Genomic DNA, 24,634 nt, shown 5'->3' on the forward strand with positions numbered 1-24,634 from the left:
CCTCTGCAAAACACACGTTAGTCACAGTAATCAATAATGTCATTAATCACCGAAATCACTAGGGGCCTAGATGCTCTTTCAATCTCCCCCTTTTTGGTGATTGATGACAACCTCGAGTATGAAAAGAGTTGAGGTTTTCAAAGTGACTTGGTTTCAATAAGCATATTACAATAAGAATAAAAGGATTAGTAATGCTTATATCAACCAAGTCCAATACCCTGCATCCAAATATGTGAGTGGTATACGACAGGATATAAACACTAGGCTCATAAGTACATCGGAGTAGAAACGCGGAAACAAAAGGTAATATGAGCCAAAACACATGACATTAAGAAATCCCATAAAGCACAAATCATGTCTCATAACCATAGTATCTCACACAAGTGCAATGCAAAAAGGTAAACATGATGCATGATAAAAAGCACACATAAAGAGTATCTCAAAAGAATAAACTCCCTCTCTAGCTCCCCCTAAGTCCCTAACTCTCTCATACGGGGGGTTGCTCAACATAGACAAGCTCATTAATATAACCATTTAAAAAGGCACTTTTCACATCCATTTGAAATAACTTGATATCATGACTAGATGCATATGCAAGTAGGATACGGATTGCTTCAAGTCTTGCCACCGGTGCAAAAGTTTCACCGAAGTCAAGACCTTCCACTTGTGGAAAGCCTTTTGCCACAAGTCTTGCCTTGTTGCGCACCACTTTGCCTTGATCATCCTTCTTGTTCCGGAAGACCCACTTTGTTCCAATCACTCTTGCATCTTTGGGTCGCTCTTCAAGTGTCCATACTTGATTGCGAGAGAAGTTGTTCAACTCCTCTTGCATGGCCATGATCCAATCCGCATCACGAAGAGCTTCCTCTATAGTCTTTGGTTCATCTTCAAGAGACACAAAAGCGTGATGTTCAATAAATAAAGCATGTCTAGAACGAGTAGTTACACCACGTGATGGACTCCCGATGATGAGATCTTGAGAGTGATCTTGGAGGAGATGTGATGTTCTTCTTGGTGTCACTTGAGGGGTTGGTTGGGGAGCATCAACATCTTGTGCTTGTGCCACCGCTTGCTCATGAGTGACTTGGGTGTCTTCATGAGCATCTCTCACATCCTTGTCTTCATCTTGTGGACCTTGTGAGGTGGATGGTGGCTCAATGACTTGCACATCATCATCATCTTCTTTAGGCTTGATGTCTCCCACCGGGATGTTCTTCATGGCATCCCTCAATGGTTCACCACCTACATCATCAAGATTATCACTTGCTCCTTGGGAGCCATTAGTTTCATCAAATTCAACATCAAATGTTTCTTCAACCATGTTTGTGGCATGGTTAAAGACCCTATATGCTTTGGACTTTGATGAATAGCCAACCAAGTAGCCAATGTCACATCTTCTTTGGAACTTTCCCAAGTGTTGGCGCTTCTTGTAGATGTAGCACTTGCACCCAAACACTCTAAAGAATGAGACATCGGGCTTCTTCCCATTGAGCAACTCATATGGTGTCTTATCTAGGAACTTGTGTGGAAAGAGCCGGTTTGAAGCATAGCATGACGTGTTGATTGCCTCGGCCCACATCTTCTCCGAAGTGTTATACTCATCTAGCATTGTTCTTGCCAAGGTGATCAATGTCCGGTTCTTTCTTTCTACAACTCCATTTTGTTGTGGTGTGTATGTTGAGGAGAACTCATGCTTGATTCCCACTTCATCACAATATTCTTCAATGTTGGTGTTGTCAAACTCTTTGCCATTGTCACTTCTAATTTTCTTGATCTTCACATCAAATTGATTTTGGGCATTCTTTGCAAATTTCTTGAATATTGATGCAACTTCGGCCTTGTCTTGCAAGAAGAATGTCCAAGTGTACCGGGAGAAATCATCAACTATGACCAAACAATATTTGTTGCCTCCAAGACTAGCATATGTGGTTGGTCCAAACAAATCCATGTGAATTAGCTCAAGCACTCTTGAAGTAGAGAGATAGGCTTTGGTTGGATGAGTGTTTGCAACTTGTTTTCCCGCTTGACATGCACTACAAAGCTTGTCCTTTTCAAATGTCACATCCTTCAAGCCTCTAATCAATTCTTTCTTCATCAACTTCTTGAGTGTGCCCATTCCAACATGTGCTAACCTTCTATGCCACAACCACCCAAGTGAAGTCTTGGTGAATAAGCAAGTCTTGACATTAACTTCATTGGATGAGAAGTCAACCACATATAAGTTGTTGTGCCGGAAGCCTTTGAATATCACTTCATTGTCATCTTCCTTGGTCACAATTACTTCCTTCTTCTTGAATAGGCATTCAAATCCAAGGTCACATAATTGTCCAACCGAGAGCAAATTGAAACTCAAAGATTGCACATAGAGCACATTGGTGATGGAGTTGTCATTTGATATAGCAACCTTTCCTAGTCCCTTGACTTTCCCTTTTGAATTGTCACCAAATGTGATCTTCTCTTGATTGTCAACATCTTCATCAAGAGAGGTGAACATCCGGGGATCTCCGGTCATATGTTGAGTGCAACCACTATCAATTACCCAATGTGATCCACCGGTCTTGTAGTTCACCTACACACAAGAGATCAAGCTTGAGATTTAGGGACCCACATTTGCTTAGGGCCCTTGACCTTCTCTACTAGTTGCTTTGGCACCCAAATCTTCTTTGTCCTTTGCTTGTTTGGTGGCCCCATGAAGCTAACCTTGACCTTGCCACACTTGTCTTTTCTTACAATGTAATGAGCATTGAAGGCAAATGGTCTTGCATGCTTGGGCAAGGGTGGTGGTAGTGGTGCCTTACACTCATGAGCAAAGTGTCCTTCTTGACCACACTCAAAGCATCTCTTTGGTTTTAGCTTGCTTGATTGATCATGAGTAGCTAGTGACTTGATGAGCTTTGTTTGATGTGCCTTGTAGCCAATTCCACTTTTGTCCATCTTCATGACGATGTTCATGAAAAGCTCACTTTGAAGGTCCTTCCCCTTTGTGAACTTTGCTAACCCCATGGTTAGGTGTTCCTTCTCTTTCTTGAGCTTGTTGTTCTCTTGAGTTAGCCTCTTGATGATTGGGTCATTGTTGCTTGCTAACTCATCCAAGATGAATATCTCATCTTCTTCTTGCTTGTCATACATCAAACCAAGCTTGAGATATTGATTTTCTTCTTTGAGCAACTTGTTCTCATATGCAAGCTTCTTGTCTTGATCAATTGACTCAATCATATTGGTCTTGTGCTTGACTTGTTCTTGCAACTCTTTCTTGAGCAAGACAATTTCATTCTTGAGCTTGATAGTGTCCTCATAACTCTCGGCCACTACCACTTTCTTGCCCTTGCAATCAACACATTTGCTTGTGCTCTCCACAAGTAAGTCATCACAAGATGTGGCTACATCAAGCTTAGCAACATTGTTAGTAGCAACATGTGTTTCATCAATTGCAAGTTCATAAGCAATCTCAAGGTTGTCATAGTTTGCTTTTAGAGTTGTTAGTTCTTCTTTCATTGCTCTATATCTAGTGATAAGCTCATCATGAACACTCTCAAGTTTATCATGTTTTTCTTTGAGCTCTTTTAGAGAAAGTTTGAGCTCCTTGAGCTTAGTGGTCATGATCTCATTTTGTTCTCTAAGCTCATCACTAGAGTTAAGCTTTGCTAGAAGTGTATCATTTTCAAGTTCAAGCTTTTCATTTTCACTTCTAGTCTTTCTTATGACTTTTGTGTATTTGTTTAGCAATTTTACAAGTTCATCATAAGTAGGTGATTCATATTCACTATCACTTTCACTACTCTCATCCTCACTTTGTACCTTCCGGTCACCTTTGGCCATAAGGCATAGGTGTGTAGAGGATGTAGATGATGGTGAAGATGATGGTGATGGAGCATCAATGGCGATAGCGGCAACCTTCTCATCATCACTTTCATTGCCGGAGGAGTCACCACTTGAGCTTTCAATGTCGGTGAGCCAATCACCAACAATATAAGCCTTGCCATTTTTCTTCTTGTAGCGCTCCTTCTTGCCACCTTTCTTCTTGTATTGCTTCTTGTCATTTTTCTCATCATCACTTGAGTCATCTTGCTCTTTGTTCTTCTTCTTGTACTTGTCCTTCTTGGGCTTTGGACATTGATGAGCAAGATGACCAAGCTCACCACAATTGTAGCAATCCATCTCAGAGATGGGTTTCCTCTTGCTACTTGTGAAGAACTTCTTCTTGGAGTCAAAGTTGACTCCATTCTTGTTGAGCTTCTTCAACATTTTTGTGGTTCTTCTCACCAAGAGGGCAATGGATGCATCATCATCACTTGAAGTTGATGACTCAACTTCAATCTTCTTGGCCTTGCCCTTGTGAGAAGCCTTGAGAGCCAAGTCCTTCTTTTCTTTCTTTGCCGACGAAGAGCCATCTTGAGGGTTCATGTGCATGTACATCTCGTGAGCATTGATCTTCCCCAATATGGTGGTTGGTGTAGCGGTGGAAAGATCGCCTTGATGAAGCACGGTTACTATGTGCCCATATTTCTCAATGGGAAGCACACATAGTATCTTCCTTGCAACATTCGCCGTACTCATTTGTGTAAGCCCAAGTCCATTTAGCTCCTCTACAATGACATTCAAGCGAGAATACATTTCATTAGCATTTTCTTTAGGAAGCATTTCAAATGTATTAAGCTTGTTCATCACTAGGTGATTGCGTTCCTCGCGTTCACTCTTAGTTCCCTCATGGAGCGCACAAAGTTCCTTCCAAAGTTCATTGGCGGTTTTGTGGCTCCGAACACGGTTGAACACCTCTTTGCAAAGACCTCTAAAGATGTGGTTTTTGGCCTTTGCATTCCACTTCTCGTTTTCTTGCTCTTGTGGAGTAAGAGCGGTGGCTCTTTCCGGAGGGGCAAACCCTTCGGTCGCGGCTTTTAGGCACTTTACATCGCATGCCTCAAGGTATGACTCCATCCGTATTTTCCAATACGGGAAGTCATCCCCATCGAACATGGGTGGCGGTCCATCCCCGTTAGACATCTTTCTCTAGGCGGTGAAGCCTAAATAATGAGCACTAGGCTTTGATACCAATTGAAAGGATCAAGATGCCCAAGAGGGGGGGGTGAATTGGGCTTCTCTAAAAATTTAAGCAACCTATAAGCTCCAATTCAACCCCTTGTGCCTAGTGTGACTTAGAGAGCTACCAGATAAAAATTTTTGCAACCTAGTTCCAATCCTATTCTAGCATGGCAATTCTAAGAATGTAAAAACACAAAGTAAATGCTAGAAAGTAAAGGAGTAGTGGAAGAAAGTGCTCGGCGATGTTTTGCCGAGGTATCGGAGAGTCGCCACTCTCCACTAGTCCTCGTTGGAGCACCCGCGCAAGGGTCTTGCTCCCCCTTGGTCCGCGCAAGGACCAAGTGCTCTCTATGGGCTGATTCTTCGACACTCCGTCGCGGTGAATCGCCCAAAACCGCTTACAAGCTTGACACGAGCCACCCACAAGAACTCCGGGTGATCTTCGTGCCTCCAATCACCACCGAACCGTCTAGGTGATGGCGATCACCAAGAGTAACAAGCAAAGAACTCTCACTTGACCCAAACAAGGCACTAGAGAGTGGTGGATGCACACTTGACTCTTGGAACTCACTAGAGGAGGATTCTCTCAAGAATTCACTCAAATCTCAATCCTCTCTAGGCTCTTTGCAACTCTCTTGCTCCACAACAAGTTTCTCTGATGTTCAAATGGGCAAGAGTGCTCTCATGGACGAGGTGGAGGAGTATAAATACTATCCACGAAGTCCAAAGGTCGGCCAACCGTTTTCCACTGAAAACGGGGTCACCGGACGCACGTTATGTTGCACCGGACGCACTGCACCGAGCGTCCGGTGTGACATAACGGCTACCTGCGCTTTTCTCTGACAGGTCACCGGACGCTAACTCGCAGCGTCCGGTGCACCGTCCGGTGCTCGGGGAAACTTTACATGTTCCCTGCGCATGGGACCGGACGCTACCCGGCGCGTCCGGTGCTAGCGTCCGGTGCTCAGGGGAACTTTGCAAGCTCCCTGGGTAAGGGACCGGACGCTGCCCGGTGCGTCCGGTGCCAGCGTCCGGTGCCTAACCCTAAGCACCAAACAGCTCCAACGGCTAAGGACCTCACCGGACGCACTCACAGAGCGTCCGGTGCCCCTTTGGGCACCCAAACCTCGTCGAAACGCGATCGCTCCAACACGAAGTTAGTTCCTCTCGATCTAAGGACTATCTCTGAGCTGCCTAGTGCTAGGTTTACCAAGTGTGCACCACACCTAAACCTAAAGCCTTGCCTAAGTCAAGCTACTAGATCAAAGCCCCTCTTAATAGTACGGTCAAAGAAAAACAAGGTCCTAAACTACTCTAAGTGCCCTTCTTCACCATGTGGCACTTAGACCTAGTCTAGTCTTGACGATGTCCATCCATCCTTTGAAAACCGAAACGATTTCCACTATTAAGTAGGCATGTACGTCCCTGTCCATCGAGTACCTATATACCATGACCTTACCTATGACTTTGCCTCTGCAAAACACACGTTAGTCACAGTAATCAATAATGTCATTAATCACCGAAATCACTAGGGGCCTAGATGCTCTTTCACCTTTCGGTCTTGCTGTTAGTTTTCTTCTCTTTTTTTTCTTTTTCTTGCTATATTTTCTTTTCTTTTTCTTTTTATCTTATTTCCTATATGTTAGTTTCTCTGTTTTGTTTTATATTCCCTTTTTTCTTTTCCTGTTTTTTTTGTGATTCATTTTTATTTTCTTTTTTGTTTTTGTTTTCTATTATTCTTTTATTTTGTATTTTTTATATTTTTTATTTTCTTTGATGTTCGCTGTTCTATTTTTCTCCTTTTTTTTGATATTTTCCCTTTTATTTTTTTAATTATGTTTCCTTTAATTTATGTTTTATTTATTAATCTTTTTTTGTTATTAATTTTTTTTATTTTTTTGCATAATTTCTTTTCTGTGTTATGTGTTTATTATTGAGCATTCTAAATTTTTAGTACACATGTAATGTTCTAAAATATATTTAGTGTTCACATAGTATATATATATATATATATATATATATATATATATATATATACTTAGTGTTGTTTTATCATATATTTGGGATGTTTACTTAGTATGCATGTGATGTTCTAGTATGTGTTTAGTGTTGTTCACGTATTATATATGTAATGTTCTAAGATATATTTAATGTTGTTCTATGGTGTATCTACGAATGTTTACTTAGTATATAAGTACTGTTTTATGATTTATCTAGGAATATTTATTTACTATTAAACATGTGATATTCTATGATATTTTTAGTGTTGTTCACGTATTATATATGCGATGTTTTATAGTGTATTTAGTGTTGTTCTGTGGCGTATCTGGAATGTTCACTTATTATCTATGTGATGTTCTATGATATATTTAGTGTTGTTTACGTACTATATGTGATGTTCTATAACATTCAATCACGCATTTAGTAGAATGTTTCTTCTATACAACATTCTCAATCATATGCCAAATCCTAGCACTGCCTGGCATGGTTTCTGCTGCTCGAAGCCTTCACAACATAGCCATGTCTGAAGCTAGATGAGCTCAGCTCTAGACAGGGGGAAGGCATGAAGGAGGTGGGTGAGGTAGAAACTATGCATGTCGGCAGTGCCGGGACAGCGACAGCTTGGCTCTCGGCACGACCCTAAGCGCGAGAATGGAGACGACACGATATTCAGAGCAGAGATGGCGACGGTGTGGCTCTCGACGAGGAGATGGTGACGGCGCGGTGCTCACAATGACGGTCCGCAGAGTGGAAGACGGCATCGGTGATTTCATCGTAAGGATCTCTCGGCAGGACCTGGGCTATGATGGGCCTTGAGTTTGTATAGCCTGTTAGTCATTTTGCTATAGATATCACAGAATCAGCCACAGACGGTGCAGATGACCTGACTGCAGAGTACAGTCAAGCAGCGCGATTGGAGAGGATCTGATTCCAAATTTGACTACTCGTTTTATTTAAAAATTTATACAAAATATTCCTTTTTTATCGTGACTTGATTTATTAATAAAAGTTCTTCGAGAATGACTTAAATTTTACTATATTTGCATAAATTTTTTGAATAAAATAAATGGTTAAATTTAGAGTCAAAAAAATCAAATGTATTACAGTTTTTGGATGGAGGGAGTATTTCGGTTTAAAGCTCCGTGCTCACTGCTCACCGTGGAATAAGACAGATACGAGAATGCACAGCGGCCAAAGACCGAGTATAGAGAAAATTGATGCGGCGGGCAGCCGCAGTGTACTGCGGCATCCGAAACCCTAGCACGGGTGGCGTGGAAGGGGCGGAGTCCGGCAAAAAGGACACGCTGGATGCCAGCGCGGACGACGGAGGACGGGGCTGCGGCTGAGGCGGGAGGCGCTGAGAACAGCAGGCGAGACCGCGAGAGCGAGCCGTCGGGCCAGAAACCACGAGCGCTGGATTTGTTTGGGCCTCTTCTTTGTTTATTGGGCTTTAGGTCTTGGGCCATAGTAGTAAGAAGAAATTGGACTCATCGTTATTTTAAAATGTAAGGTGCACGCACTTTTAAGATTCAATGTTCATAGGCTCAAAAAAAAAGATTCAATGTTCGTGATATTCTACCAACACTTAAATAACTTATCATTTTATAGAGTTTGTAATATAAAATCGATGCCATGAAGTTTGGTACCAAACTGCTGTCCTGCAACTATGTTCTTTTGCAATATGCAATGTAGTACTACCTCCGTTTCTTTTTCTTTAATAACGTTTCTGACAGCAACTTTAGTGTCATCATTTAACCTGTCCTGTTTGATTTGCAATGTTAAACTTTAACTATCAACAACTGCGAATGGAGAGGAGCTGTGTTGCTGTGGCCGGAGCCCGGCCAAAACAAGATATATATTTACCGCCTGAAACATATCATCACTCTCCACCACTTGAAGGGAACAATCTTTTGAAGAAAAATCCTTTGATTTCCTTACCCTTGTGGAGAAAGAATACAAAATTTACAATGTGTTCCCATGTCCAACATCGAGACCCCGCTCAAACAATCGATTTCAATATGCATGTGTCATCATGTTAACTACCAAGATCAAAACCAGCTCCAACAATGGCAAATAAACCTGCAATGGCACCGAATCCAGAACTGAACCAATGGCGTGGTTGGATCAGATCAGCGCATGTGAAAATGAAATCACTTGGTGTGGAAGAGCTCCTCCATGTCCTCGAGGCTCCGCCCCCTGGTCTCCGGCAGGCAGGCGTAGACGAACACGAACGACGCGGCGGCGATGGCGGCGTAGAGGTAGAACGCGCCGGCCATGGTGATGCCCTGGTAGAGCGAGATGAAGGTCATGGTGACGACGCCGCTCATGATCCGGTTCATGGCGGTGCCGAGCCCGGCGCCCTGCCCACGCAGCCGGAGCGGCAGGATCTCGGAGCTGTACACCCACGCCAGCGGGCCGAGCCCGACGGAGAACGCCACCACGAACGCCACGACGGCCGCCACGCTCACCGCGGCCACCGCGGCGTCGTCCTTGGCCCCCGCGAACGCCGCGAACAGGGAGCCCAGGACGAGCAGCGCCGCCGTCATGCCGCCCGTGCTGACCAGCAGCAGCGGGCGCCGCCCGACGCGGTCCGCCAGCGCCATGGCGACGAGGATGGAGCCTGCCTTGGCGACGCCGAACAGGACGTTGAGGCTCAGGAGCAAGGTGTTGGACGTGACGCCGGCCATGGCCAGCACGCGCGGGCCGTACAGCACCACCGAGTCGATCCCCGACGCCTGCTGGAAGAACTGCAGCGTCAGCACCATGGCCAGCACGCGCCGGACGCCGGCCTTCGTCGCCACCTCCTTCCACGCGCCGCCGCCGCCGACGCCGCTGCTGCTGTTCGTCACGACGTCCTGGATCTCGAGCAGCCGCTGCTCGGCCTCGGCGGGCGTGTCCGACGTCCTGTCGAGCACGGCCTTCGCCTCGGCGACGCGGCCCTTCATGGCCAGCCACCGCGGCGACTCCGGCATGGTGAGCACCCCGGCCGCCAGGAACACGGTGGGCACCACGCCCGCCGCGAACATCACCCGCCACGACAGGTGCACCGGCAGCCCCGAGAAGGCGAGGTTCGACACGTAGCTCAGCATCACCCCAGTGTTGATAAAAATCTTCAAAAAGAAGCAACATTTCCGCCGGAAAATTAGCACACGCAGTTGCTGCAAAATCTGATGAATTGCCAAAAAAAAAAATCTTTTTTGTTGGTTACACCTCAGGAAGTGAGGTGAGGAGGCCGCGGGAAGACGGCGGCGCGATCTCGGCGGCGTAGACGGGGGCGATGACGAGCGCGTAGCCGACGCCGACGCCGGCGACGAAGCGGCCGACCATGAGCAAGGCGTAGCCGCGGGCGAGCGCCATGGCGAGCGGGCCGACGAGGAAGAAGGCGTTGGCGAGCACGATGGTGAGGCGGCGGCCGAGGCGGTCGGAGGTCCAGCCGGCCAGCAGCGCGCCGACGAGGGAGTAGATGTTGATGACCCCCGAGAGCACCTCGATCTGCGCGTCGCTCACCCCGAGGTCCTCCGCCATGAAGATCTGCGCGCCGCTCGTCACCGCCACGTCTGCCGCCGTGCATCAGCACAAAGAGTCAGCATAGTTGCAGAGTTTGCCAATCTAGTACTAGTAGAGAGGGAGAACATACTGTAGCCCATGAGCACGGAGGTCATGGAGGCGAGCACGGCGCAGAAGAAGGGGTACTTGTTGCGCTTCGGCGGCGGAGGAGGCGTCGCGTCGGCGTCGGGCTTGGCGAGCAGCGGCGCCGCGGCGTCCGGCCGGTGCGCCATGGCTGCTGGTTGAAGCTGCAGAGTGACCCGAGTGTGTGTTCGCAAGAAGATTGTAGGGACGACTGGAGTCTGGACTCTGGAGGTCGTCGCGCACGCAGATATGGATGCCGGTGGATGACGTGGCAATGCACGAGCCACGCGGCAGGTGCCGTGGAAGGTGACGCGGGCGTGGGTGCGCGCGTGCCCTTGAGCTGTTTGATTCGGGCTTGTTCCCTTGCTGAAAAGTCATAACTATTGTGAAAAAAAATATTAAATGATTAGTTGATAAAATAGATAACCTCAAGCAAACAGATTAATACTCTAGTCTATTTCAACATATAAATATACGATTGCATCTAAACAAATATTAAAGTGGATTAAAAAGGAAGACTTATTTTGGTACCTATTACTTATCTAAATTTTAGTATTCTCTCACATCTCAAAATAAATCAATTTCTATAATAATTTTTTTTGCGAGCAATTTCTATAATAATTTGTCTAAAAACAAATCGATTTCTAGAATGATTCTAAGTAAACCATCTCAAGTTTGACCAACTTAAAAAGGATAATAATGTTTACAAACCAAATAAGTGTATTATAAAAAAAATATTTTATGGCGTACCTACTGATATAATTTGATGTAATAAATATCGATGTGCCTCTTCTAAAAAATTTGTCAATTTAAAAATAATTTGATTTAAGATAACTGTATAAGTAGATTTAATTAAAACTCAAATCACTGTATTGTGTCTGTTTGATGAGTGAGTGCTCATGACGAATAAAGCATTTATTGGAATTAATCTTATAAGTACTGCTATGCATAGCTTAGCTTTTTTAGGTTTCTTTTCGAAACTAGTCATCGTAAGGTGCCGTTTTCATTATCTCTACAGCTGATGCAGCCCTGCCCATGCATCCCGGATGCAAAAGTCCAAACCTACTTTGGATCTCCTCAAGATACCTGTGCTGTTGGATTGCACATGCAGCGGAGATCAATCATACCACGGAGGCACTGACGCTGATGTCTTACGCCGTGTCTGACTGAAATTTCAAGCACACATGCATGTGTGCTGTGTTTTATTCGCAATAAAATATTATTTACTGTTTTTTTATTAAAAAATATTGCTGGATGGCGGGTAAATTCGATAGGTAAATTCAAATAAATAGATTATACAAAAGAAAAACCTAAGCTACGATAAAATGCTGACAAATTCAGTAGATATATCTCTTGTATCTACTACGACGTAAGAAAAAACAAAGAAAGAAACAAGTTGTATACAAAACGAACACGTTCAAAGAAGGACGATGATGGAATGGGAAGCTGTACCCTGACGTGTTTAGAGTCAAATTATATTAGAGAGGTATAAAGTAAGTTCACACAGTTGTGGACATAGTTTTATAGCAGCCAGAAAAGCAACTCAACGGATTGCGAGACTTAGGGAGTGTTTGGTTTGGGTTGTTAAAGTTTAATAGCTACTGTAGTATTTTTATCTTATTTGACAATTAGTGTCTAATCATAGACTAATTAGGCTCAAAAGATTCGTCTCGTAAATTACTCTCTAGCTGCGTTTTTAGTTTTATAAATAGTTTATATTTAATATTTCATGCATGTGTCCAAACATTCGATGTGACGAACGGTAAGCGATGTTTTAGAAGTATATAAAAGCATACATCAGTGTATGACTAACTGTGGATACCAGCGATGTGGAAATACATACTAATCTCTGGTGACAGGACGGCTGATAGCAATGGCAAACATTAACTGAAAGATATGATTGGAATGCAGATTGTAGAAATGAATAGGAAAAAATATAGAAATAAAATGTCAATGCATTTTTTCTACAAAATACATGAGTCATATGTATAAATACACACAAGTGTTAGCACCTCCATGAGACTGAACACAGGCCTTGTTTAGTTCCAAAAAAAAAATAGCAAAATAGACACTGTAGCACTTTCGTTTGTATTTAAAAAATATTGTCCAATTATAGACTAACTAGGCTCAAATATTCGTCTCGCAAATTACAGGTAAACTGTGTAATTAGTTATTTCTTTTATCTATATTTAATACTCCATGCATGTGCCGCAAGATTTGATATGACGGGGAATCTGAAAAATTTTCCTGATTGGTAAAACTACTATGTGAGTCTATTGTTCGAAGAGTAATTATACAAGAATCTAAAAACATCTCTACCGAGTCAAAAGACTCGAACTCGTCTTAGAAAATTCCAACACAAGGAACCTAATGAAGTAAAAATAGCATCTTGAATATCGTATGGAACCATGAAACACACAAAATCGAAAGGTCGTTTGTATGAAGCATGAGAAAAATGCAAGAGTTTAATGAGTGACACAAAGCAAATCATTCTTATAAGATTTATTTTAGCATAAGCCATGATATATACAACTACTAGAAAATAGATGATGCAAAGCGGACCTATATTTTTGCGGGTTTCGCGAGAATCTGCAAAAATTAAGTCCATTTACAGGTTCGGTTTGCTTACATCTCTACCAAATTTTTTTTTTCTGTCATCTTGTTCAGAACTCAAAATTTAAGTGGACCTATCTACGAGCCCACGAATTTTTGCGGATTTCCCAAGATTCTGCAAAAAATAAGTCCATTTACATGTTCGGTTTGCTTACATCCCCACCAAAAATGTTTTTTTTTCTGTCGTCTCAGTTTATTGAGAACTCAAAATTCCCACGAATTTTTGCGGGTTTTGCGAGAATCTGCAAAAATTAAGTCTATTTACAAGTTTGGTATGCTTACAACCCTACCAAAAATGCTTTTTTTTTGTCGTCTCAGTTTGTTCAGAACTCAAAATTTTCTTTTAAAGATCTTATCTGAAAATTTCCACTATGATTCAAATCCTCCAAAATTCCTTTGTTTTCCCTTTTGTCGAAAAGAAAGGAGGCCAACACGGCGTAAGTAGGGTTTCTTTGAGTTAATTGAAGTAGATGAAACCGTTACCCAAGTGCTGTGGGCTCGGATTATTGCCTGACTGCAAACCTGGTTGTACGAAACAACGAAAGGATTTGCATGTGAGACTTTTTCCCATAGTCTTTCATAAAAAAGAACGCCCAAGTAACATTTCCTTGGTCGCGTACACACATTTTCCACGTTTCCTGCTGTGCGTACAGCACGCAAAGGATGAGTGGCAACGTCGGAGCAAATCTATAGATATTTTCGAGCGCGTCGCTACCTTGCAAATGTGACGGGACCGTCAGTCCTTTTGCGATTGCAATTTTGAGGGAACGCAACAGCTGAACAGCATGTATCTGGCCGGACCGGACCGGACCACAAATCAGAGGAAGATATCTAGTATTTGCTGCCCCGCCTAGACAACCGATGGATGCTGCCAAATTTCATTGCCAGCATTCCAAAGCACTGGTAATAATTTCTCATTTCTTTTGTATTTGATTGATAGGTAATTTCTTGAAGGTCGTGAACTCGTGATTCGGACATGCATGGGATCGTTAATCGTCAGTCTTACGGTGATCGTTGTTGATTCGCCGTACAACAGGGCTTTAGGAATCACCAGCTGGTCCAGATCACCCACCTGATGCCTGATGGGCATCTTGGTGACCCATGAAGATCGCCGTACGGGGTGATGCAGTCACAGGGACACAGGCATCAAAGCCGCGCGATGAGCATATATATAGCTACGCAGAAAAAGAGAAATCATCCAGCTCGGGAATTGCAGAGCCGCTACTATTCTTCAGATTAAGGTTCCTCTCATACTCTTTGAAACTTTCAGCATGTGCATGGTTCCAACATCAGTTTAAAACTCTTTTGATACTCCAAACAAAACAACAGTGATACTCGCACTACATGATACTGATATCATCCAGGAACAAGTTTGCTACAGAAAATAGATACTGCCTCCCAGCTCCTGAACGGATAATTTTCTGATCTCAGCTCAGTGAATTCAGGCCAACCCACCGCTGGTCGCCGTCCTGATTATCTGAAACAATGCTGCAAATAGACCAAGAGAATGTGGAGTCAGACTTCTTGTTAGATCTAAGACCACTGCATTCTCAACACGCACGCACGCACTCACACCCACACACACACAAACATAAATTTCAGTTATATGATGTAAAACTAGCACAGAATCATGTTTCACATGTGAAGCAGCATCATACTTTAAAGTTTCACCATGTCAAAAGTTTACACTAACAAGGGTCAAACAGTATATTACAGCCACTAGCAATAATGCATTGCATTTGAAGCATATAATACATTAGGCAAGTAAATTTCCAAAATCTGAATACCAACTTGGTTACTTGACTATTATAACATACAGTGCAGTGAATAGTAGTTAAACCAGCCCAGAATTTTGATATCCTCAATAGCATGCCTAGAAACCTGGTTGTAGTACCCCATTTTGGTCTGGGTGATAAACTCTCAACAGGCAATGCATGGATGTTTAGAAAATCATATAGCCCATCCAAACATGCAATAATGTTATGAAAATCAACATGCTCTATCCAAATATAATTGCTAGATAACTGGTCAGGCATGCACCAACATCCATCCAGAAGACTTACATGAACAACAAAACAGAGAATCACTTAAAATAACTCCAGGAATGAGTCAAACTTGCTATATTTATGCATGCAGTGCACTTCATGAAGAAAACATTATTTATCAATGGCCGGTCACATGGTTCTAAAAGCTGAAGGGTTATGCATTATGATGTGTTGACGTTTAAATAACCATAAGCTGAAAAGACTAAAAAAACTCCAAAATGCAAGAGATACAGTTTCAAGGCTAGCAAAGGCTTGGTGCGATGCTTACATGATCCAATGACCACAAAAATGAAGAATCCAAGCACTATCGGTCCAACAGGGTAGTCATTTCCCTTTTTCACCGTAGTCTCAGGCACAGAACCCCTCTTTGTGATGTTCTTCTGGAACTTGGCGCTCTTCCTGTCAGCAAGACGCCTTGAAGTAGTCTGGGAGAATGTAAATGGAATTAGTTTAGCATGAAGAATCAAACATAACAGTTTCCTGTAACACAAGCAGATACTACATCTACATCTTAACTTTTTTATTCTTTGTTATCAAAATAGAAGATTTTAAACATATTCTGCTATAAAAATAGATTTTAAGCCTATTCTGCTATAAAATAAATAGAGTGACATTCTGACCCACTTAAGAGTTAACCAGTTAAGAGGAAAGGGAACACTTAAATCATGTAAAATCTGTTTACTATATTCACTTTCAGGGTCCCAACATGTGCATTTGGTACCAGACACCAGAACAAAATGAACAATATTAATTCTCTCTACCCTTACAGAATGGCCAACTTCACCTGTCAATACCTAAAAGGCTATCTGTACAAACAAAACAATCAAACTGAAATTATGGAATTTCAATAGCCAGAAACAGTAGCCACAATTCTAAACAGACAATAACAAACACCATGGAGGAGGATAATGATTTGCTATCAGCCTAGATCACTGTGACTAACCATGGAGACCAAACAGGAAAATAACCTACTTATATACTGAGAGATTTTCTAGAACCGTACTTATAAAATTAATAAGAACTAATATTTGTTCTTGTGAACAAGTCTTAAAACAGTGCAGAATAACTCCAAGCTTCTAACTCCATTGTAAGGTATCTGATAATTACACTAAATGGTATTGCATGAAAATTTTCAAAGGCTTAAAGAGGCAGACATGCTAGTCATAGAATTGAAAACCTGCAACTGAAATGCCACAGCGCGCACGGAATCCAAATTAGTATTTCTTATTCCCTGAGTTTAACTGTCTATATATAAGTCAAATAATCATATTTAAAATTTATGCCCAGTTGCATAATCATTTCACTATTTGCGACAGGGGGGAAATATATGATATTCTCGTTTTCAAGTTTTGTAAAGTTCACAGGTAAGAACCAGCAGCAGAGCATTATAAAGTGTTAGAGGAACAAATTTCCAGTATCAATTATGGCACATCCATATCATTTATAAGATCTCCTCCACACAAAAAATGGGGTTAGCAGTGAGCCAGTGACATTGATTCATCCCCAGGCCCCAGGGTGGATTGGAAGAGAATCAACCCAACCCCTGGATCGCCATTCCTATGGATTGATATCTTCCCCAGTGTGGACAGCCAAGGCCAACGGAGAGACACTAAACATATAATCCTATATCCACACAGCCACACCCGCAGTCGAATTAAGCAGGGATCCGCACCGATCCACCAAATTGCCATTCAAAATCCCCAAAATAGAGACGCAAATCAGAGGAGACTCCACCAAATCAGGCCCGCGCGAACCCAAATCGGACAGCAACGGAACCATCATACGCATACGCATACGTTATATGTACACACACACAACATTCCAAAATCACAAAAGGGAAAGAGAAATCATAAGTTGTGCGCAGAATCTAAGATCCCCCGAGGGAAGACAGGTGAAGTTCCGATCCCTCTTACCATATCCGCGTGCCGCCGGAGGTGATCTCGCCGGAGACGGGGGCGGAGGCGGTGTTTTCGACTGCGCGAGGCGAGGCGCGGCGCGGCGCGGCGCGAGCGGGTCGGGTCGGAGAGGAGAGGAACGAGGAGCAGGGGAGAAGATGTGCGCGATATGGGGGCTAACGCGAGGGGTTTTATGCAAGGTTCCCTCTTCTAACAGTAACATGCTGCTTTAGGACGTGGTCGGGCTGACCTGGCGGGATGCTATTGGGTGGCATACCCGACTCGTCCGCTCGGAAATCGGGACAGGGACCGTTCGTTTTTCGGTCGAGATTCGTGCTTGGAATGCCCCGTCTTGCCTCACAATGTAGACTTTATTATAGAGTCTAAAATTATTTATTACTTTGAATAATATGGACTTAGAGTCTAAATAAGACTTGAAGTCTTATTTTATCTACCTCTTTCTTCAATAAATATGTTGTCACATCAGCAAAATATCATAAATAATATGTAGTTAATTGTCTTGGACTCTATGATAAAATCTTGCATTGTGAGTGCCCTAATACATCCTTCGTCTAAAAAAACTATTGTTGTTGACTTTAAGACATCTTATTTGAACATCCGTCTTATTTAAATTTTTTGTTAAATATTGTCCATTTTGATATGACTTATTCGATTATTAGAGATACTAATAAGATCTATTTATTATATAATTGGCACAAAAAATTTGAATAAGACGAGCAGTGAAATATGATATCTCAAAGTCAATAACATCTATCTTTTTGAGACAGAGGAAGTACATAGTACGCTAAGTTAAAGATCGGAGTTTGGAATTGTTGTATGTCTGGCCTGATCCTATCTGATATCTATCTTGTTTGTGTCTGTTCTAATCTTGATTTGATGACGAGTAAGTGACACATTCATCTAGTGTTTTCGATAAATTTAGCGAGAATTGGTGGCAACAACCAATGATCAGGGTCATTGAGCGATGATCTTTTATTCATCAGATAATACTTTGTTGTCAGTGAGAAACTTCACCGCTAGGTTTTGCTACAACTAGCTTCCAACGATTGTAGGATGCATGGAGTAGTAGACTAAAAAACTTGAATGAGACACTATAGGGTGTAATGAGGATGAATATTCCTATGCCACATTGGGTAGGATTTTAGTGGTTATTGTACACACATAGAGGCATCATTAGAGCACACTTGGGTCCTCATGTACCCATAGTGGAATAGTTTATAGAATAGTTTGTTACCTTAAGCTTATCTGTCGAATCTGTTAGCCATTTCGTAGTATTTTTTTTCTCATAATAAATCAGCTAACAATACTTTCAGCTAAGTGAACAGGATTTTTTTTTCTTTTTTCCGCGATCGGGGGATATAGTCCGTTTTTTATTAAGAGGAGTGAATTACAAGTCAGCTATAAGAGAGCCCTCATAGCTCAGATTACAAACCACTAAGATAGTAATGAGTAAACTGGAATAAACAAAGGAACCAAAAAAGGTACATAAGAGAGAGCGACTACCCTCAACACCAAGGACCTACAACTGTGCTTGCAAAAGAACATCGCAATGGTCGTCAACACAGAAGACCGTCCAGCAGCAATGACGGCAAAGCATCCACCAACGAACCAAACAGCAGCAAAGCATCCACCAACGAACCAACAGGCGGCCAAGCATCCGCCGAGTGTTGGCACTTCTTAACGCAACCACCGGATGTCGGTGATGGCGCCAGAAATGCTTGGTGTGGTAACTCTATTAACTATTGGATAATTCCGCAAGCGCACAGAAGGTACCGCTGTAGCACTTCACCTGGGAGTATTCCAAGGTATCGTAATTTATATTTTCCCAAGGGAAAGCAATAGCTAGAAATGCTTGTAAGAAAAGAGATCCTATCTCAACTTAGTTACAACTAGTGCAGAGAGGTGGTAACGAAAGGTGAAGGAAGGGATGATGATGATCCAGAGATAATCAAAAAGGATAACTACAAGATAACTAGAGTAGAGTAGCTAGGTGGGAGGACAACGAGTGAGTACAGGTTCCTAGGATATCTAATTCTACTCTCGTGAACTAATCTTAATCAAATAGCAGAGACACACTAGATTGATACCTTACTAATGGCTGCCAGGGATAGCCGAGCTGGTAAGACGCTTAAAAGGTTTTTCACCTAACCCCTTACCGAAAGCGACTATTGGGCTTATGGACGCCTTATCTTTTAAGAACTAGCTCGTACGTGAGGAGAACCTAATGCCGCCCACGATCTGTCACCTCCTAGGGAGTGCGCCCCTACTTTCCGTCCGAGCCAGCGACACCCAAAGGCAAGACCTAGCCTAAGCACCGCGCTTACGCTAACTCTCACTACTCTAGCTGTGATCAAACAACTATAGCACCTTGCTAAAGGCGATGGGAAACAGCCACGAGCTTGTTACAGGATCACAATCTAATATGTAACTACTAAAGGACAAGATAGAACACTACAATACTATTGCAAGAATAATATTGCACAAAGTAATACTTAGAAAAGTAGAAAGAGAATATATTAAGAAAACAAGTCTTACAGGAGAAAAGATACAAGAGCTATACCAGACTCTCCAGAAGACGACTCCAGAGACCCCGAGCTTCGCTCGACTCAACTCTAACTCCCACACTAGACTACTACTACTACTACTACTCACTTGTATCTAGCTTGGATTCTTGAACCTTGAATTCATCATGCCTTGGAAGGGTGAAATCAGCCTCTATTTATAGGGAGAGGTGGAGTAGGGGCTACTCCACCGCCACGTCATCGATCCGTGTGATCATGCCTCTCCACCCTTGGATCAAACCGACTTCACAACCGCCATTTGATCAACGGCAGGGGCAAACCAACACGTGAGACATGTGGGGAAGGTCGGTGGGAGGCCACCGACCCTGAAACCGCCTTACATGTGGGGTCGGGCGACCCCACTCCTGACCACCTGGGCCCACCAGCAGTGTCCACAATGGTCCCTTATGTCGGTGGAGTAGGTGGCACACCTGGGTCCCACCAAAGAGGGGTCGGGCGACCCCCTCCCTGTGGGCCCAGGGTGTCACCTGTTGTCCCCTCGATCTCCTCTTGATGATTCTGATGTTGGCTTTGTCAAATAATGTCTTGAATTTGTTGTTCCTGCATAAACAAGCTAAGAGTACAAGTGGAACTAGTTATGGATAAAATATGTTCATGTCATGTCATTTCCCCTTGCAACCGAGGCATGTTGACGGTGTTTTGTATGTGGATTTCTATGGTATATCCACCGTCAACACCGAGGTAGAAGCGAAGATACCCACTACGGCGAAGCATCGGTAGCGGTGAAAGAGCCAGGTCACTCTAGACAGCAAAGACTATCCAAGAGGAGGCTTACGACACGACGGCAAAGCATCCGCCAACGAACCAAACAGCGGGAAAGCATCCACCAGGAGAGAGCAGTAGTGGCCAAGCATCCACTACGATAACCAACGACGACCAAGTGGACAAGGTCAAGCGTTGCAGGACAGACCAATGCGAGTGGAAATGAAGCACAAGAGACACAGTGATAGAGGGACACCCCGAGGAGCGACGGCAGGAAGGCCAATTCTTTAATGACGCCTTCAGGAAGGGGAGAACGCCCATAGAAGCGACTATGGACGTGTCGTCACTGGCCTTAGAGGCATCTAAGGTAGGGCTTTCGCCTATAATACGGTCGTGGTGGCATAGGGGCATGGGGCTCCAAGAACGACACCTCAAGGAAGGTATGTGGCATCGAGATGTCACTGTCGTCCGCCTGGCCACTGTCGGGCTAGGCTTTCGCCCATAACTCCATGCCAACCACCACACTGGACACCAATCTGCCCACCGTCCTAGGTCATGCACCGAGCTGAGCCAGCAAGAGGTCGTCGGCTCCCCAGCTAGAGGCTACGAGGCTAGCGGTCCACGCAACTCCAAGCCGCAGGATCCAACGGGCGCAAGACCCAGGCCGCGGAACCACCACCGGGCGCAGCTCGGCGTCACAGCGTCCCAACAGCTAGCCTCATGTGCGACAAAGCCCAAGGACAACCATCGCTGCAAGGTGAGAAGGCCGCCCCCCACTGTGGGGGCCAGATCTAGACCTAGAAAGGGTGGATCCAACCCCGCCAACCCACCCGTGAAGGAGCAGCCACGTAGAGATGGGGGAGGCCGCCACGCCACAGCAGGGGGAGGCGCCACCACCAGCCTGAAAGGTCCTTGTTTGGTTTTGGTAATGGAGTGACAACTTAGGTGGACTAATAGTGTTTATGTGAGATACACAGGAGATTAGTCCACAGGTGATTATGTGATGATGAAGGAGCTCATTGCATATGAGACATGACATGGAGTCATGTGACCAAGGTGGAGAAGATCAAGATGAGGCTTGGCTCGATGGACCGGTTGCAAGAGTGAAGGGCAAGTCAAAGGCTTTGAAGCGAGGGACCGTGTGTGATGATGAAGCTTGAGCAAGACTTGGTGCCGATGGACCAAGGCAACGGTGAAGAGCAAGTGAGGTCAAGATCGATGAACCAATACGGTCACGTGATGATATGAAAGTGGATCATATAATTTGGTGATTGGTTGGTGCATGTGTAGCATAAACATTAGAGGAGATGGAATGGAAAGCGCAAGGCAGAGGTATAACCTAGGGCATTTCCATTTCATCGATCATAAGTGTGTAGAGAAGTTTTATGACCAGATTTAGGATAGATGGCCATAGTATCAAGAGGAGCAAACTTGTTTGCATATCGGTCATCTAAGTGCCACCTGAGCGATCTAACTTTGCATACGTGTTACGATCGAGTGGCGTGGCAAGTTGAGAGGCTAACTCTTTCAAAGAATTTTTTGTGAAAATGCTAACACACTTGCACTTGGTGGTGTACACTTGATGGTGTTAGCACATTTGCAAAGGAGGAGGAGTTCCAAGGGTAGAGAGGGGTTTAGGGTTCCTCTCTCCCTCCTACTGAGCTTGCGAGGCGGGATTAGGCGCTTTTGAGAAAACTAAGTGTATATTTTCTATTGCACCGGTGGGAAGTTTGGAGAAGTCGCGGGAGTGTTTTTTCTGAGAAACACTCATCGGACGCTGGTGTTGGCAGCATCAGATGCTGGCCCGAGCATCCAGTGTGCTGTCAGTTTTTGGTGTGGGCATAGAGTGTGCATCGGATGCTCGCATCAGACGCGAACAGGAGACTGTTCTAGCGTCCGATGCCCCTACGTGTTTGTAGGGTCCGGTGCTAAGGGGTACGTCCGGTGGTACGTGTTCGATGACCCTACGTGAAAAATACCCTCTCTATGTACGGGTCCGGTGTGCACCGGACACGTCCGGTGTGGACCAGTAGAGCATCTGGTGTTACTACTTCAGGCGCGAGTGCGAGTTAGCCATTGGCAGCAACGGTTGAGTTCAAACGACTAGTGTCACGTGGCTGTCGTCTGACCACCGAACGCTAGGTTTGAGCGTCCGGTGGCTCCCTACAGTGCGTCCGATGCCCACGACTTTTGCCCAGTGAAGGGGCAACAACTATTTTAGCCTTCGGGGCTATAAATAGAAGTGGTGGCTGGCCTTGGCTGATGCTGAGCACCCTTGGGACTTAGTATCCACGCTTGGGGAGTGCTAGTGAAGCCTCTAACTCATATATGCTTGATAGTAATCATCCGATTGTGTGAGTGAGCGATTCTGGTGTGTTGCATTGAGAGATTGCATCGAGTGGCACTAGGTGTTCGTGTTGCAAGCCGGTGGTGCTTGTTACTCTTGGAGATTGTCACCTCCTAGATGGCTTGGTGGCTCATGACTCCATCGAAGCATGCAAGAAGATTGTGCGGTGCTCCGAAGAAGAGATTGTGAGGGGTACGGTGCTCACCCCACGGTGATCGCGAAGAGCAACTCTATTGGATTGTGTGTGTCATTGAGCTACCTTACTTGTTGGTAGGTTCTTGCGGTGTCCTAGTGAGGATGAGGTTCGCGATGCACCTCTTAGCCACCGAACCACCAAGTATTGGTCGACACAACGGGGACGTAGCTTGGTAGCAACCAAGTTAAGCTTGGGAGAAAATCATCGTGTCAACATTATTCTTCCCGTTGGTTTGCAAGTCCTTAACACAAAGCTTATACTTACTTTCATACACTTGTGCTTGTGTAGTTGGTCTTGTAATTAGTTAGCTTGTGTAGCTTGCTAATTACCTTCTTGCTTGTGTAGCTAGAAGTAGTTCCCCTTGCGTGACTAATTTGGTTTGTGTAACCTTGTTAGTCACATTGCTTAGTTTGTGTAGCTAAGTAATTTGCGCTCTCTAATTTAGCATTGGTTGCCTTGTTATTGAGCATTGCTAGTGAGCTTAGGAGCTTTGTGCTTTTGCTTACTAGTTAGTTGTGTGGAAGCTCCCCGTTTTGCAAAGTACTAGTGGCATAGGTTTGTGTGACCTTGCTCCTAGAATTGATTAGGTGAGCTCTTGCTAAGGTCACTGTTCGCCTAAATGGCCGTTTAGACCGTTTAAACGCCGTGTAAACGCTACACAATGGTACACCGTTTCCGTTTAATCATCTGTTTAGTCCGTTTAATTGACCGTTTAGCCCGTTTAATGGACTGTTTAGCCCGAATAATGGCTAAACGGTAGATGACCGACTGTTTACCGTTTAGCGTTTAGGAAAACATTGGCTAAGGTAGCACCTTATTTGCTTGTTTAGTATCTTTTACAAGGTGCTAGAGAACTTAGATAGAGGGGTGTAGTTTTGGCTAGACCGATAGTTTTAATTCCGCATTTATTTCAGTTAGCTGGCGTAATAAGTTTTAGAAATGACTATTCACCCCCCTCTAGTCCACCATCTCGACCCTACATAGCCGCGGTGGCTGGATCTGGACCTAGGAGCACTAGCCAGCCAACCTGGGGGGCCAGAACCCAGTGACTCACTATGCGCCTGACCCAGCTAGAGGCAACAGCGGATCCATGTCTAGGGAGGGTAGATCTAGCCAGAAAGGCTCGAAACTCCACGCCAGACGGTCGGCTCGCCGGGGAGCTTGGTGGAGGGGAGGGAGGCAAAGGAGAGGGGAAGTAGGGGAAAGGGAGAGAGGCAACGATGGGTGGCCGCCACCGTCGTGCACAGGCAGGCAGCGGCGGTGGCCGACGAAGGGGCAACGGGTGGCCGCGGGGTGCCGGCGGCAGGGCCCCTCGAGTCATCTGCCTCTTCTCACCAAGTGAACAGGATGCCTTGCGAAGTTATTGTTGGTTAGGTCGTCTTACAAGATTGGTGGGAGGCAGCCTTTCTTCTATTGCTAGGTTGTAAGCCATAATTAAGCCATATCTATGACTTTGGCTTCATGGAGCACTCATGCAACCAATGAATGTTGTTCGACTTGTGACCAATTCTGGATTTCTAAAGGCACAATATTCATGCAGCCTAAGGAGATCCTTTGTTTAA

The 24,634-nt window shown here is 44.4% G+C and overlaps 2 protein-coding genes across 2 annotated transcripts; both read right to left on the reverse strand.

Annotated features, from left to right (window-relative positions):
- LOC8067205 (polyol transporter 5) lies at nt 8,863-10,903 on the reverse strand. The gene is made up of 3 exons (XM_002443214.2): nt 10,679-10,903; nt 10,252-10,598; nt 8,863-10,151 (listed from the first exon to the last, which is right to left on the reverse strand). The coding sequence occupies exons 1-3, from the start codon at nt 10,818-10,820 to the stop codon at nt 9,192-9,194; spliced, it is 1,449 nt and encodes a 482-aa protein (XP_002443259.1). The 5' UTR covers nt 10,821-10,903; the 3' UTR covers nt 8,863-9,191.
- On the reverse strand, nt 14,479-17,412 carry LOC8067206 (probable stress-associated endoplasmic reticulum protein). The gene is made up of 3 exons (XM_002443215.2): nt 17,243-17,412; nt 15,598-15,754; nt 14,479-14,772 (listed from the first exon to the last, which is right to left on the reverse strand). The coding sequence occupies exons 1-3, from the start codon at nt 17,243-17,245 to the stop codon at nt 14,726-14,728; spliced, it is 207 nt and encodes a 68-aa protein (XP_002443260.1). The 5' UTR covers nt 17,246-17,412; the 3' UTR covers nt 14,479-14,725.

This window comes from Sorghum bicolor, chromosome 8 (genome assembly GCF_000003195.3).
Source record: "Sorghum bicolor cultivar BTx623 chromosome 8, Sorghum_bicolor_NCBIv3, whole genome shotgun sequence".
NCBI lineage: Eukaryota > Viridiplantae > Streptophyta > Magnoliopsida > Poales > Poaceae > Sorghum > Sorghum bicolor.